This window comes from Linepithema humile, chromosome 5, assembly GCF_040581485.1.
Source record: "Linepithema humile isolate Giens D197 chromosome 5, Lhum_UNIL_v1.0, whole genome shotgun sequence".
Lineage (NCBI taxonomy): Eukaryota > Metazoa > Arthropoda > Insecta > Hymenoptera > Formicidae > Linepithema > Linepithema humile.
In genome coordinates this window covers 15,458,126-15,473,132 of record NC_090132.1, presented here as the reverse complement: position 1 = coordinate 15,473,132, position 15,007 = coordinate 15,458,126, and the positions used below count along the sequence as shown (strand labels likewise).

At 35.3% G+C, this 15,007-nt stretch overlaps 1 protein-coding gene across 3 annotated transcripts; it reads right to left on the bottom strand.

Moving 5' to 3' along the window:
* Positions 1-2,149: 2,149 nt before the first annotated feature.
* On the bottom strand, positions 2,150-14,839 carry LOC105680162 (protein tramtrack, alpha isoform). 3 transcript variants are annotated; one of them, XM_067356027.1, is made up of 6 exons: positions 14,525-14,839; positions 13,389-13,736; positions 12,950-13,303; positions 12,644-12,773; positions 5,771-6,351; positions 2,150-5,414 (listed from the first exon to the last, which is right to left on the bottom strand). In XM_067356027.1, exons 2-6 carry the CDS (start codon positions 13,698-13,700, stop codon positions 5,151-5,153), a joined length of 1,641 nt encoding a protein of 546 aa, XP_067212128.1. In that variant the 5' UTR covers positions 13,701-13,736; positions 14,525-14,839; the 3' UTR covers positions 2,150-5,150. The 3 variants fall into 3 exon arrangements, with proteins under 3 accessions (XP_067212128.1, XP_067212127.1, XP_067212129.1); XM_067356026.1 differs by having other exon boundaries at positions 14,427-14,838; XM_067356028.1 differs by lacking the exons at positions 2,150-5,414; positions 5,771-6,351 and adding an exon at positions 6,840-10,652 and having other exon boundaries at positions 14,427-14,836.
* Between the last annotated feature and the right edge of the window lie 168 nt (positions 14,840-15,007).

Below are 15,007 nucleotides of genomic sequence, written 5' to 3'. Positions count from 1 at the left end.
TAACAAGTAACTTTATCTAATATATATTATAATTTTAATAGCATTATTACTTATAAATCTGTTAGAATATTTTATACTAATAAAAATATTTTTATAATTAATTATATCACATATTTTGTATTTTTCTTGTTACGCTTTTGCTGGTTCCAAAAAGCCAAACGTGAAAAAAATTTATTAATAATATAATTGTATGATAACAGTATTGAGATAATTTGTATTTGTCTCTTATTATTACGTTTCTAAAGTCTGCTATAAAGTTTCTTTTCACGTCTGTTACGCAAAACGTCTTCACGAAGAGTAACAAATATTTTGTATTATTCTCTTGCAAATGAGGAATCCTTTGTCCATAATGTTTCTTCGTGGCGTCGTCGCAAGACATCTTTGAGCTTGATAATTGCTACGTTGTCAAACAAAGCCTGCTCTTTACTTATAATTTGCACTTATAAACAGGTATTTATAGCTTCAGTTAATTACTACCAATTATGTCAGAAATGATGTTAAATCTTTTTTTTTTCTTCATTTTTTTAAATGGTATTCTATTTTTTGTTAAAGATGGCATTTTTATGTATAACAAATCAACATGTTTGCCTTTGCCAGACGCTTTCGAAAATGCAAATGCTTGCTCCTTTTTCTACGGTGCATTGCATCACAATACGATATCACTAGTTTCCGCCCTGCATCTATACAAGAAGAGGAACAAAACGATGCACCGGGATGAGAAAGGGGGCAAAGCGCAGACCCTACACTAATATAATGCGATTATGCAGCAGGAAATAGGGGGAATTAAATATGACTTAAAAAGGCATTAAGTAATTCCCGCTCAATCTTCTTAACTATTGTTTGAAACTTTTCTGGATTTATATAAATATCACTCAAACAAACTTGAGTCAATTGTTGCACAACTTGTTAAAATTTAGCTTATATATCATCGAACACAGGTAAAATTTTAAAATCCCAGATGATCTTTTTGGACAACTTAAACATTTAGTTTTGTTTAGCAAAATTTGAGTTTACATCGATTTATCGATTTATATCGAAATATCACATTTCAAAGTCTATGATTAAATATCACTTCCATTTCTATTTATTACGTTCATCAATAGATAATTTTATTGAAAAGAAATAATCTAACCGAATGCAGTTTTATTTTACTTTCTCCGTTTATCAAATCTTGATTAATTTTCTTTTTTCCAATATTAATTAAGTGTCCATCTGCGAAGCGTTTTACCGCCGCGTCAGGGACTCGTGGAGAAGGCATCGGTGCGCAAAACGCGAATAACAAGCGTGTCCGTTGACTTTGCCGCGGATCGCGCATAATGCGCTTTCGCCGTAACAAGATCAACCTCCTACGAACGGACGATCCATGTATCGGGGGGGTTGCCGGCGATTAATCCGCGCGTAGCGCTCCGTGACTTTTCGTTTCTGCCAAGAGAGACGATCCCCAGCGAGCGGCCAGAGACGAGGGGTCCAGCTGTCGACGGGGCGCACCGGCTGCGCGTACAATATCGCCGTGGCTTTTGGGGGATCCAAGATGACGGCTCTTCCGTCGCGCGTTATGCGACGAGGGGTTACTACCGTTACGACGACGGCGGCGGCGGCGGTGGTGGCGTCAGCTTGCGCGCAGAAGAAACGGCTGACCCCATATCCCGCGGATTCCTGCCGGCGAACGGAGACCTGCGGAAAAAGTCGACCCTTCGCGGATTTATTACGAGCAACGATTTGCTCGAAGATTCGGCGGGCCACGTGTGGCGGAGAAAGAAGCCCCAGCAGCGATTTCTTTCATCGTCCGCGATCACTCTTGCTTCTCTCCAGACCTTGCAGACCTCCAACGTGCAAAAAAAAAAAAAAAAGAAAAAAAGAACCGAGTCAGGGAGGGCAACGATAATTCGATGCCGAGAATTTCGCACACTCGAAATAAAATAATAATGACAATTTCGTGTAACGCAATTTGATAACGATTCGTTTGTAGCGATCAGCGATGGCCGCTTTTTTCAAACGACATAAATCAAATAATTCGTTAAATGTTAATGTCGAGAGCGCGCAATAATACATCATAGGTCATCGTAAAGTACAACTGCAAGTAAAAAATAACTTTGCGTCGGATCGAGAGCGCAGAATCGTCCAGTGTGGGTGGAATTAATCGGCGTCATTGTGTGATCTCACATTATTTTATTTTAATTTACGAATTTCAGGCTAGATTTACATAAAATATGATTAATCGATGCAACGCTTGCGTATAATACATCTGTAATGCCGAGAAAAATATATTGCACGTATTCTACATTTTTCAACACTTTACATATACAAAGTGCGCGAACATGCTCGGTGCCGCTCGCGAGGAAATTTCTGGGGGAACGCAGATCGCGACGAGAATTCTCGCCTGTCCGCCTCGCAAATCGTGATTTATCGAAATGGCCGGAGCGAATCCAGTCCTAATCCATCACGACGACTTTTCTCCCCCGAGGAGAAAATCTTCAGTCACTTCTACCGCCATCCTGTTTCGTTCGCGACATATGTCGCGACTTTCGACGCTCTTCCGCGATAAATGCACGAGACACATATACAAAATACTCAGAGATTTTAGATTGGAGAGACAAACAGTGCGCAAGTTTCGCGCGAAAATTGGCCCAAAGTGAAAAAAGAAAATTAGTACAAGCGGAGAAATCTGATTAAAATGTTCCACGAGAATTCTTGTCGAAATCAAAACTGTGTTTCGGCGGTGACGGAAAGCCTCGTTGGCGGAAGTAAATTTTCTTCGCTTACAAATCACAAAGTAGAATAGAAAAAAAGCTTCAAATAAAAAATGTAGTGCGCAATACATTGAATATTTTGTTTTATTGTCAAACATCTTCTGACAACACTTTTTTAATGAAAGAAGTCCGATTTAAGGAACAATTGTATGATCTACAACGTTAATAATTTTAATATATACTAAAATCATTAAATTTTTTTAAAATAAGTATCAAAAGTAACAAAAGCTTTTAATTTGTTACGAACATACATTTTTTATTCAAATCTTTTTCTCGCTTTAACCATTTACGAATTAAAAAAACAGCGTGTGTCGCTGTTTCACAATACGACAGCCGTGGCACAATTTTGATTTCAGGAAACTTGACGTACGTTAAATAGAAGACATGGGATAACAAACACATAATACATAGCAAGGTCCTCGCTTGTACTATTCTTTTTTTTTAATCCTAAAATTCGCGTACTAAGATAATAAGAGACGCGCGTATTCCGCGTTTCGATTGATCGTGGAGCGTACGACGACAAATTTACGCGGACGCATTAACGGCGGGGCGCCGTTACAGGTGGCAATAGGGGAGAGCTGCGAATGGTAGGAAGTGATTTATAAGGGTACACCGAATTCGATCGTTGCACGTGCGCTAAAGCTCTCGTTTTAGCAGCCATCGCGCCCGTTTCCCGCCGGTTCTCTCTCTCTCTTTTTTTTTTTTTTTTCGCAATTCCGTCTCGCAATTCATGGCCTCTAAAATTAGTGTTTGCGTGTCGCTGTCGAGAAAAATTATTATCTCGATGCATTCGCATACGAAAGAGAGAAATAGAAAATACAGTATGAAAGGATCCTACTTTGATGAAATCATGCAACACAACGTGATTGGACGAAAGATGGAAAAACTCGGGAAATTAAATATGTTAAATCATGCGAGTAACACATGCAAAGCCAAAAATGCACACCATAGAAAGTTTGTTTCCAGATATATGAAGCTAACTTCAGAGATAAATTAAAACGCGCAAAAACTAGGCACAATAATTTTATATCTCATAAGCGAGATCGAACAGCACAAATGTTCATGTAAATTAGTTTTATTATTTTTACACATTGAATTCATCCCTGAAATTACATCTATATATTAGGAAACGCCTTGAATAAAAAAATCTATCAACTCAGATAAACTGATGGGCTTTAATTTGCACTACTGCGCACTAATGCAACCAATCGAATTCGTTAATAATTTTTACATCGTGACGAATATCGATGTCAAATTAAAACTTCGCTGCATGGAAGAATTTAAAATCTTTTTCGAATATAAAGAACCACTCGTTTCAACGTAATACAAATACGTATTACAATGTATCACATTACTCGAGATACGTAATTCTTCAAAACTTTAAATTTAAATCATAATAAATGCAAACAGAACATTCATTAATGTTTGCTTCGTTTTTCTATGCGGCTGCAAAAATCTTATAAATTTTATTTTTTACTCGCTGTTCGTTCATTGTTCATTTGCACAGTGTGTATATTTTACGTTTTTATGTAGATACGCTGAATGTTCAACTTTTATGTATAAACATTAAAGTGCACCAGTGCGCACTAATGTATTTAATTAAATTTGTTATATAATAATAAAAGTAAAAAAAGCTGATACAAAAATATTTAAAATATTATTTAAAGTAAATATTATTATATATATATATATATATATATATATTACTGTTATCGTATAAAAATAATAATAAAGAATTATATAATTTATATATTTTCGAGCTCTGTCCAATCTTGACACATCCCTTTCGCGATTAACTTTATAAAATTAAAAAAAAAAACTAACTTTTCTGACGTCTTATATCAAAATTAATTGTTTCCATAATTTCAAAGTAAACTCCTTATTCTTGATACACATAATTCAAAATTTCGTAAAATAAATATCTTTGCAATAAATATGTAAAAATTACATCAGTAAAAAGATAAGAAAAGAAAAAATCTGATGCACACAAAATTATAAAATTATAAATTATAAAATTGCGTGCCCCACTGTCATGCTGCGAAACTGCAAAATAATTTCGTCTACTTTAACAGTTATTAACATTATAAATGTGTTAAATATGTAAAAAAAAAAACAATATAACATGAAAAAATCATATTTATAAAATATGTGATATGAAATGAATATGCGAAAATATAAAGTCATGAAATTTTTTGTCAAATGCGATAAAAAAAAAAAAAATCATAAATCTGATGACTCTCGCACTAATCGGTAAAAGTAACGTGTACACGCTAACGATGGACCCGTGTTACTCCGTCATTGTCAGGTCATACCGTCACACATTTAAAGCGCGTGCTCACACATACCTAATCCAATAGGTAACAATTACCTTTGAAAAGAAGTACATAATAAATAGGGAAATTAAACGGAGCTAGTTTTTGGTAAGGGCTTAAGCTTGGAAATCAGCTCGCGTCGCTGCTCGTGGTATTCTTGAAAACAGGGCACAATGCACAAATTAATCTGACATTCGGGACAGTGATACTTGGTTTTCCTACGGAGTATTCTACCATGGTCGTCTATTGTGTTCCAACAATGATTGCAGCCTAAGGCAGGACCTTCACGCAATACAGGACAATGGCCTAATCGTTGATCCCCCGTGCTTTCGCGAAAGTCTCTGCTGCTCGTCTGTAAGCAAAAATTAAATTAAATTAAAATTTAATAATAATAAAGATAAAGAAGGAAAAAGATAATGAGTAAATATCAAAGTTTAATATTCTGATAAATTCCATAAATTATACTGCGCAAATTCTAGTATTTTAATTCGTAATCGATAGAATGCTACAAGCTGATAGCTAGAAATAAAAGTACCAATAACAATTGCAATTATCTCAGCTTCTGAACGGTAAATTCTTTTTATCGCAGGATCAATTTGTAAGAAATTCATTTTACGAGACAACTATCTTGACGGAAATTTCACGGGACTGTTCACTATAATAATAGTGAATAGATTACGATAATGCAACACGCGTTTGATATCCTACCTGCGGCGATGAGGAAGTCCGTCGCAGCTCTGTCTTCACTCTCAATCCACCGGAAGTGCCGCCGCCGCCGCTGGTTCCTGGCTCGGAAGTAATAGTTGTCGGAGTTGTCGGTGCTTCCTCGCTTCCCTCGTCCTCCGTTTTAAGGACGGGTGCCGGCTCGATTACTATCGAGGGACTTGTGGTTCTACCGGGCAATTCCGGATGCGAGTGCTGTCGGTGTATCCAGTAAGTTCCGGACGTGCTCGGCTGTTGACTAGACAGCAACGGATGCGAGTGTTGCTTCGTCAAGTAAGACGGCTGTGGCACCGTCAACAGATTCGGCGACGTCGTCACCGTCAGCAGATTCGGCTGATTCACCAGCATGGTGTGCGGTGGCGGCGAAATACGCGATTCCTCGAAGCTCCTCGACGTTTGCGGAAGATTCAGCGTCGGCGTCGCGAGATGGACGGAGGTCGAGACGATGTGCGGTGATGTGCTCGTCTCGCTGTCCGGCGACAAGTGACTCGGCTCCTTCTTCACTCGCGTCTGTCTGATGAGCAGCCGGGTCCTCTTCGTTGCTTGCGTCTGCTTGCAATGAAGAACTATAATAATAAATAAAGAAACTTTAGAAGAACTTTTTAGAACATTAGAAACTGCGGCGACGAAAATCGAGGCATCGTCAACGTTTGAGATTGGATGTTACAAGTGCAAAGTGATATTGGTTTTTATTATACAACAGATTGATATCTTGTGTCAAGAAAGAATTACTGAAACTTAACGTTGGAAACCTTGTTCGCACATATACATCGACTATTAATGCGTAAAAAAAAATTAACAATATCAAACAAATACAGTTGTTGCGGATAAATATTGTACAAGTTGCAAGAAAAACTATCATTACAATCGTACTTGAAGTCGCCATATTTCGATCACTATGATTACTTCTTCTTCAATTGTACACATCTTGTAATTATCTTCGCAGAGAAATAAAGGACTAATATTATAACGTTAGGTAATATCGACTATTCGCTCAAGTCATTAATAAAGAAAAGGTTTTGAAACGTTTAAAAGAAATAAACACAGCACTCCCTTTTCTGTTGCAAACTGTTAGAATAATTTTTATTCCTTCAGAATTATTTTTTAATCGTTTATATAAGGGATATATAAATGTTTATTAACAGTGCAATTAACGGCTATGGTACTATTAAAGACTAATTTCTAATTTTTAATCACTCAAATGTATATTTCTCATTCCTTGCAGAAAAGCCAGGTCATTTTCATTTCACTTGTGAGGAAGTCTTCTTAATTTATAAAAACAAATAAAGGTAGAGAAAATACAAAATATCTTTCGAGTTATCTCAAGCGTTCACATTCTTTTGTGTTCAATACATGCATTACTTTGCTGTTCTGATAGTTTAATTATTAAATGTACACAACAAATACTATAATAAATAAAAGTTGTTCCTATACATACGATAAGTCGAAAACACAAATCTTCGTAACACTTCAATGCGTGTTCTATTTTTAATTGCAAATCAAAATCAAGACTATATTTGTTTTTCTCTCACGTATTTATTATATTTCATTGAAAATTCTTGAATAATAAATCATTATAATTATAAACAATTAAACGTAACAGAAACACATAAAGAATAGCATTAGTGTATATTCATTATATAATTGCTTTTCTTTTCAAACTGAACATATTTTCTCATAAACTTAATTTTTCGTTTCAAAATAATAAAACTATTTGCACAAAGTTTGTACCAATTTGAAACATTTGATATATGGAATAATTGCATTTGTTTGCATAATTATTCACAAACATTCCCAAAATTCTCAAAATAATTTTCCAGTTGTTTACAGAAACAAATGGATAAATATTTGCAGATATTGGAGAAAAAGTGATAATAGCGAAATAATACTATTATAATATATAACAAACATATAACGTGAAGAACACAAAAAGTTAAACAAATCTCTCATGTATAGAGGAAAATGTATATCTCTAAAAATTCTATGTTAGTTCTCATATATTTATCAACATAGTAACAATTAATAATTGTAATACATGTATTGATAATTTATCTCCATGTGTGCATAATGTTTAATCTCGTACAACGTATCGACACACGTGTGCAAATACAGATGACGACATTTCTAATCATGTTTTTTTTTTTCACGTTTTATGTACAAAGGTATACGATAGACGAGAATCAGTCAATAATTGACGGCAAAATGCGTATCATTGCTACAGTGAACTTGAAAATAATACAAACTTCGTCGTTAATTATCGATTTATTCTCGTACGATCGACGTAGCGGCATAGTTTCATTATTACCAGCGCCGCAATGTTCTAATTATCAAAGCACTAAAATTGCATCAATCTACATACTGAAATTTTTACTAATATAATAATTATATAATATCAGAGGATACACAACGGAAAGCTAAGAACTTTCGATAATACGCCATAATTATCAAAAGTTGCTGACAAGTGAATGTGTGCAAATGTTTTATACTCATAGCTACAAATCCGCTCATTTATCACATTATAAACATTTTAGTCTCAATTATGCGTCAATAAAGAAATATTGCGAAAAGTATAAGAACAAAAACACTTAATCTTTTCGCTACGAAGCGCTTAAAGATGACAATGTGTACGGGACACAATAATCACTGTTCATGCACGTATACGGCGCTAATACTGCGTTCACCTTTCGACGGAAATTTCATTATAGTGGCTTATTGTAGTTATTAAAAACATTTTATGAGTATCACATGTTTATTTTAATATTTTCTTTACACTTGTAACATTATATGCAGTTTTATATAAATAATAAACTCAATAATCGATGATTGGGTGATAATTCCGAAACACGAGACTATACAACAGCATTTTCACTTTATCGAATAGAAAAATAATTGTTGAAAGTTGATATACAGTTTTTGGCCTTCGTACATGAATGTCGTCTTTGGAGAATAGATATATCCGGCCATCGTATCCACTTTTAAAAGATCCACTTTTAGAGGACGGATATATATGACCTTCGTAGCAAAAAGATTAAGAAATATATCTTATAAATAGAAATCTAGTTCAAATAACTTAATATCAAGCTACACAAGTATGGGGTATCAAAAGTCGCACATTTTGCAATATCTGAAAAAAATTAATAACCCAATTCTTTTTCAGCAAAACTTTTAAAGAGCTCATATAAAATAGTGTAACATACAAAAACTTATTCTTAATCAATAAATTTAATAAATAAATTTAATAAATAAATTTAAACATGAGATTTTAATTTATTATTAATTAAATTAATTTGATTATAAACATAAAAAAAAATTAAGATTTTAAAATAATAAAACAAAGGAGGATCAAGAGCCAATGTAGGGTTTTGGTTGCAATGTTAAAATCTTCTTTTATTCAAAGTGTTGAATGTGGTATACGTTTCGGTCGAACTTTCAACCATCTTCAGTACATTTAAGTTTTAATACACAACAAAATCCACCGTAGTTCTGGTTGACGACATCTACTTGATTGTTGCATTATGGGCGTCCTTTCAAACTTTTTCATTGGAACTGATCAAATTATTGTATAACTGCGCTATTGAAGCTATTTTTTAAGACTTGATTTTGTCATGTATTAAGACTTAAATGTACTGAAGATGGTTGAAAGTTCGACCGAAACGTATACCATTCAACACTTTGAGTAAAAGAAGATTTTAACATTGCAACCAAAACTCTGCATTGGCTCTTGATCCTCCTTTGTTTTATTATTTTAATTTTTCATGAGCCGAACCTTTTAATAAATTGTGATTAAGATTTTAAGTTTCAACAACATTTTCGGTGAGAAAAATAATTAGGAAAAAAATGCGAATCATCTGATAAACCCTATACAAATATAAAATATATACTCTAACTTTGAGATCCAATTACTTAAAAGGGGGGAGGGGGGAGTATGTAGAACTAGGCGGAAAGGTATTTAAAAATTAAAGATACCGCACGCGGCGTTTCTCACTTTGATGACTTCCAACGCCTCGTTACTGTTGACAGAGGAGTCGCGGTAGGGGCGGGTTGAGTTGTACACGAGGAGCGAGGAAGAGGAGGGGAAGTAATATTTCTCAAGCTCGTCTATACAAGTGACTCTCCGGATAGGATTCAGTTCACATGGCATTGTAGTTAACGCCGTGCAGATTGATCGGCATCGTGGTGCTCGGTAGCGCGTAGTCCGTATGCCTGCTGTCGATGTACCCGCTCAGCATCGTGTGGGGACTGTGACTGGTTAGCATGGTGTGCGTGCTGTGTGTATTGTGTGTGCTGTGCGGGGTCGTCGGCGGGCCCATCGGCGTCGGGCTTTGCGAGTTCATCGGCTGCGCCGGGGGCGCCGAGGGCGGCGGCGAGGAGTTCACCTCCTGCTTAACGCGGGACTTGAGGCTGGGCCGATTGTTCGGGTAGCCGCGCTTCTTGTACTCGAGCCAGAGTGTTCGGTTGTTCACGCCGAACATCCTGGCCGCCTTGCAAAACCCTATGCCGCCGTAGCGCACTGCGTCGAGCGCGCGTATAAAATTCTCGTCCGCTTGTGGATTAGTCGAGCGCTTCCTCTTAATCGCCGTCTGCGGGCTGGCGCACGGGCTCTGGCAGTTACTGGGGCACTGCGTCGATGGCGAGGGGCCGCCCGACGACACGTGCTGCAACGTCCCGTGGGAGGAGTTCGGATAGTTCGTCAGGGCGCAACTGGAACCAGTCGTGCTGGTACCAGAGTACTGATCGCTGATGGTCGAGGATGCTGTTATTTCGGGCGTCGTAAACGCCGACGACGCTTGGATCGACAGATTCGTTTGACACGAGGACAGAGCGAAACGTGGATGATATGTGTGCTCCATAATAGTCCATTGTAATCCTGTAGAACAGACCGATTGATTTTTGGTCAGAGCACAGGAATTATCAACCCGCTGATATTTTGCATTTACGGCAAAGATAAAAGTGATCAAATAAAAATATATATATATATATGATCGCAATATTGGAAAATATTATAAAAATAAACAGATAAAAATCAGAATACTTGATTTCGATCTATACTTATAAATGTGCATCGATGCGAAAGTCTTTTACGATCGCCCAAGTTGTAATAAATTACAAATATGAAATAATTAATGTTTCAAAAAATTTTATTTTACTCTTGCATTACGAATACGTGTGGTAATAACGTCAATTGAAGATATAATTTTTATTACATTATGTCACCAATAATGTAATTTTAACGATAAAAATAATAACGAATAATGTATCAGCGTATCTGTTCGTATAAAAAAAAAAACAAGGCTTATATAAATATAATTATAATCTAATCAAAAGAAAATAATTTATTCTATGATTTATTCTATGATAGAAAAACAATACTAAGCTAAGTAAGCGAAAGATGATAGATATTAAAAATAAAATCTTGTGAAGAAACGATGAGCGTATTAAATATGGAGTTGCGGCATGGCACAGATACATTTTGAAGCACATCGTTGTTTCGAAACTTATTTCAAATATATATGTACGGCATTTATGCTACATTTATAGGGCAGAGTATTATAAGGCACACATACACACTCCGTTAATATGTCAAAGGCCCGATATACTATCCTTCCGGAGATATATAACATATTGTGTGCTATGTATCTGTGTACCATGGTGACATTCTTTCATGAGTGAGAAACAATCTTTTCTTTGCACATTCGCATTATTAGAATTTCAATTCCTGAAATTTCGCTCTATTTTCATGTCAAACGTCTGTTGATTGTCCTTGTGCAATACATTTAAACGCATCTGTGCCAGCATATAATGTGTGTAATTTCGCTTATCGACATGCAATTTAAATACCCACCACAATCAGTATGCATAATTAAAATAACAATTATCGGAGATGTTTGCTTAAAGGGGAGCTGTCATGCATTTGCCCAAGTTGCCGAATCGTTCTATATCAATGCACAATATACAGTCTACTAAAAAATCATATTAAATATATAACGTAGCTAACTGTTCGCGCGTAACATATCTTAGGAAATTAAACACTATGTCTTCCAATTCTCATATCATTATGTCTATATGCTACATCGTCCTTTAGATTACTAATATCATATCAATCAATCTGTTATATAATCGATGATTCTATCGAATTGGCTTATCTTATAAAGACAGAAAAAATTAAATGCCTGTCTGATAATCAGATTCAAATATACATAATCTACATTTTCATATACAGCTTTCTCTCTCTTAATTTGAATTTAATAAAATTAAAATATGTAGTTCAAAATTTATATATTTTTGAAAGATGTAAGACTAGTAAAATACCTTTCTTTGTTAATTTTAATATATCGTATGTATCGTGTTTTATATTAATTTTTTGTATATATTCTTATCTGACTTATGAAATATCCAAACTAGTAATATTATATAGAAATCAGTACTTTGAATATAATATATATACATAAAAGATATCAAAAAACAATATATATTTTATTAAGCTATGTGTATGAAAAAAAATCATTTTTATAGCATATAATTAATAAAATAAATAGCACATTTTAAATAAGCAAATTATAATATTCTACACAAAAAATTCAAAAGATATTCTTTCAATATTTGAGGAAACATATTATTTAAATAATTATCTATATGTAAAATTCAATTCACATCCATGTACAAAATTATGAGACATGTAGATTAAAAACAAAAATAGTAAAAATAATTGCATTACTTCTTGAGATATATGATAATTCTTTTTTCTATGCACATAATATACAGCAAATAAAATTACATTATTGCAATAAGTAATGCCATTTGAGCGATTAGATATTTTTTGGAGATTTCTATCTAAAATAGCATAAAGCGATATCTTACCTTGATGAACAGGTGCTTGTGAAGAAACAGAACTTTGTGCAATATTTCCTGCCGACTGTTGACTTACGTCCTGAATAGAACCATCACTTTGGGCTGGTGTATTGGCAGAACTAGTTTCCATATTACTCATCTAGGTAGAAATATTATATGTTATTGGGATATTTTTTAGCTTTACAATATTTTTCGTTAACATGTGTATTAAATTTGTTTCAGAACTACAAAAACTTAAACAATTAAATTTATATATTTTTTATATTTATTCAAATTATGATTAAATGCAATAATATTATGTCACATCTTACTTACAATTGATATTTGATCTTCGTCAATACTGCCTTGAGATTCTGTGCTTGTATTTACTGGTCGCCTCAAATTTTCTCCACTTTCCTGTGATACGATTAGAGGTTCTGGTTTTACAATGTTGGTGGCCACTAACGTTATTTCATTAATTTCTTCTGGCTTGTCACCCGAGCCGGATGTGGAACCCGTAGAAGATTTCCTTAACCTTTTTCTGCGGAAAGAAGGAGATAACGGAGATGGACTGGGTGAACAAGATTCGCCACGATCTCCTCCGCCTGTTTCACTACTTCCACTTGGCCATTTAGTTAATGACGCTGTATGCATTTCTGCAAGTCCTTTTATCTTTAAACTCTCCGCTGTCTGTTAAATACACAATATATTAATGATCACAATTCACAAGTATATATTGAACAAATTGATTCTAGATAAATAAAAAGTAGTTCACCTTTATGATGGATGGCAATTGATCTTGAGATATGTTCACTTCCCCATAATACATAAAGTCTACCATAATCTTGAGATCAGAAAACTTGATGTCCTTAAGTATAACAATGGGATGCTGACAAGGATTCACTGTGAACAGCGATTGAAAGTATGTGCTGCATGCTGATAGTACAACTTTGTGAGCCTGAATTTGCCTGCCTTCGGCAGCAAGAGTAACGTCCACTAGAGTCTCATTATTTAGTAAGTTGGAGAAAACCGAGATAAAATTCGGTTGATGATTGTTCCATCGCAAACAAAACTGTTGCATAGACATTGTGAAAAGTAGACAAGAATCCTTTGTAAACTTTAACTGTAACATAAAAAAGACATAATTAACATTATGTCTTATGATACAGATTAATAAAACATATATTTACAAATCACAAACAACACAATGATGAAGCAACACCAAAACTGATACAAGTATGATATGATAATGTTTTTACAAGTTTTTCTTGAAAACATTTAAGTATTCAACACACATCTCATTATATAAAACATTAATTTTCTTAAATCAAATATTTAAAATTCTGTTTTTTATAGATTGAAAGTAATTTCATTGCTGAAGTAATATTTTCTTAAAATAATATAAATATGATGTACAAATAAGAAAAATTGTAGCTACAAAATTGCTCGCAAACATTTCATAAAAATAAGAGTCTCATGAATGGCCTATTCAGAAAGAATCAGTGAAAAAAATTGCGAAAGTAACACAGGTGTGAAATGTCACGCAAGGTGACATGTCGCATCGTCGAGGTACTCAAACTCCGGCGACGCTGTTGACGACGTCTAACAATCAAGACACACGACGTAACAATAAACAATGCACGCGATAATCGAGAAGAGATTTCTCTTCGTAGTTTCGCGCGCGTATAGCTTTCGGACGAGGGTGACAACAACGATGATGTTGATAACAATGATTACGATCGCGGTGACGATGATGATTATACTAAAAGGAAAAGAGAAAAAAAGGACGGGAGAAAATTGGTAGAGCGCTCACTTTTATCGCCAATTATTTCGCCGCGCGATTCGATGTCGCAGGATTGTCGCGCGTCGCTGACGAAGGACTCGCGGGTTATTGTTCAGAAAACAACACACCTCGCCGCTACACCACCATAGAACCCACGAAATTTTCCACAACAGACTGAGCGATGACGCTTGTGTAATTCGTGAGTGACGTCATGGGCGAGGGAGGATTTCACGGCGACGCCGCTACGGTAACGCGGAGGCTCCGCGCGCGCGACCAAATTTCACGCCACGCGAGTACTAGCGCTCGTGACAAATGTCACACACACGTCGCGCGGAAGGATTGCGTGCGATCGAAAAATACACGAGATCTTATCAACGTGCGTCCTCGCGAAATCTAACTTGATCAATATAGCGGCCGAGCGACGCCGCCACCTGACGAGCGATCCGTGCAAACACGACGCGCATGATTTTTCAAAGTTGATAAAACTGGCGTAAATCATTTTTTTAATCATATACCGATTTCTCTGTTTCGCAATAGATACCTTGGAATACGGATGTATATATATGAATATTGCAGAAACTTTATTCTATAATTAATTTAAAAAAAAGTTG

Excerpts from the sequence above, each read along its gene's own strand:
- LOC105680162 (XM_067356027.1), bottom strand. The coding sequence starts at position 13,700 with ATGTCTATGCAACAGTTTTGTTTGCGATGGAACAATCATCAACCGAAT. Across the intron at positions 13,304-13,388 it reads AATTGCCATCCATCATAAAG|ACAGCGGAGAGTTTAAAGAT; the intron begins GTGAACTACTTT and ends TGTATTTAACAG. Across the intron at positions 6,352-12,643 it reads ACAAGCACCTGTTCATCAAG|TTCTTCATTGCAAGCAGACG; the intron begins GTAAGATATCGC and ends TTATTATTATAG.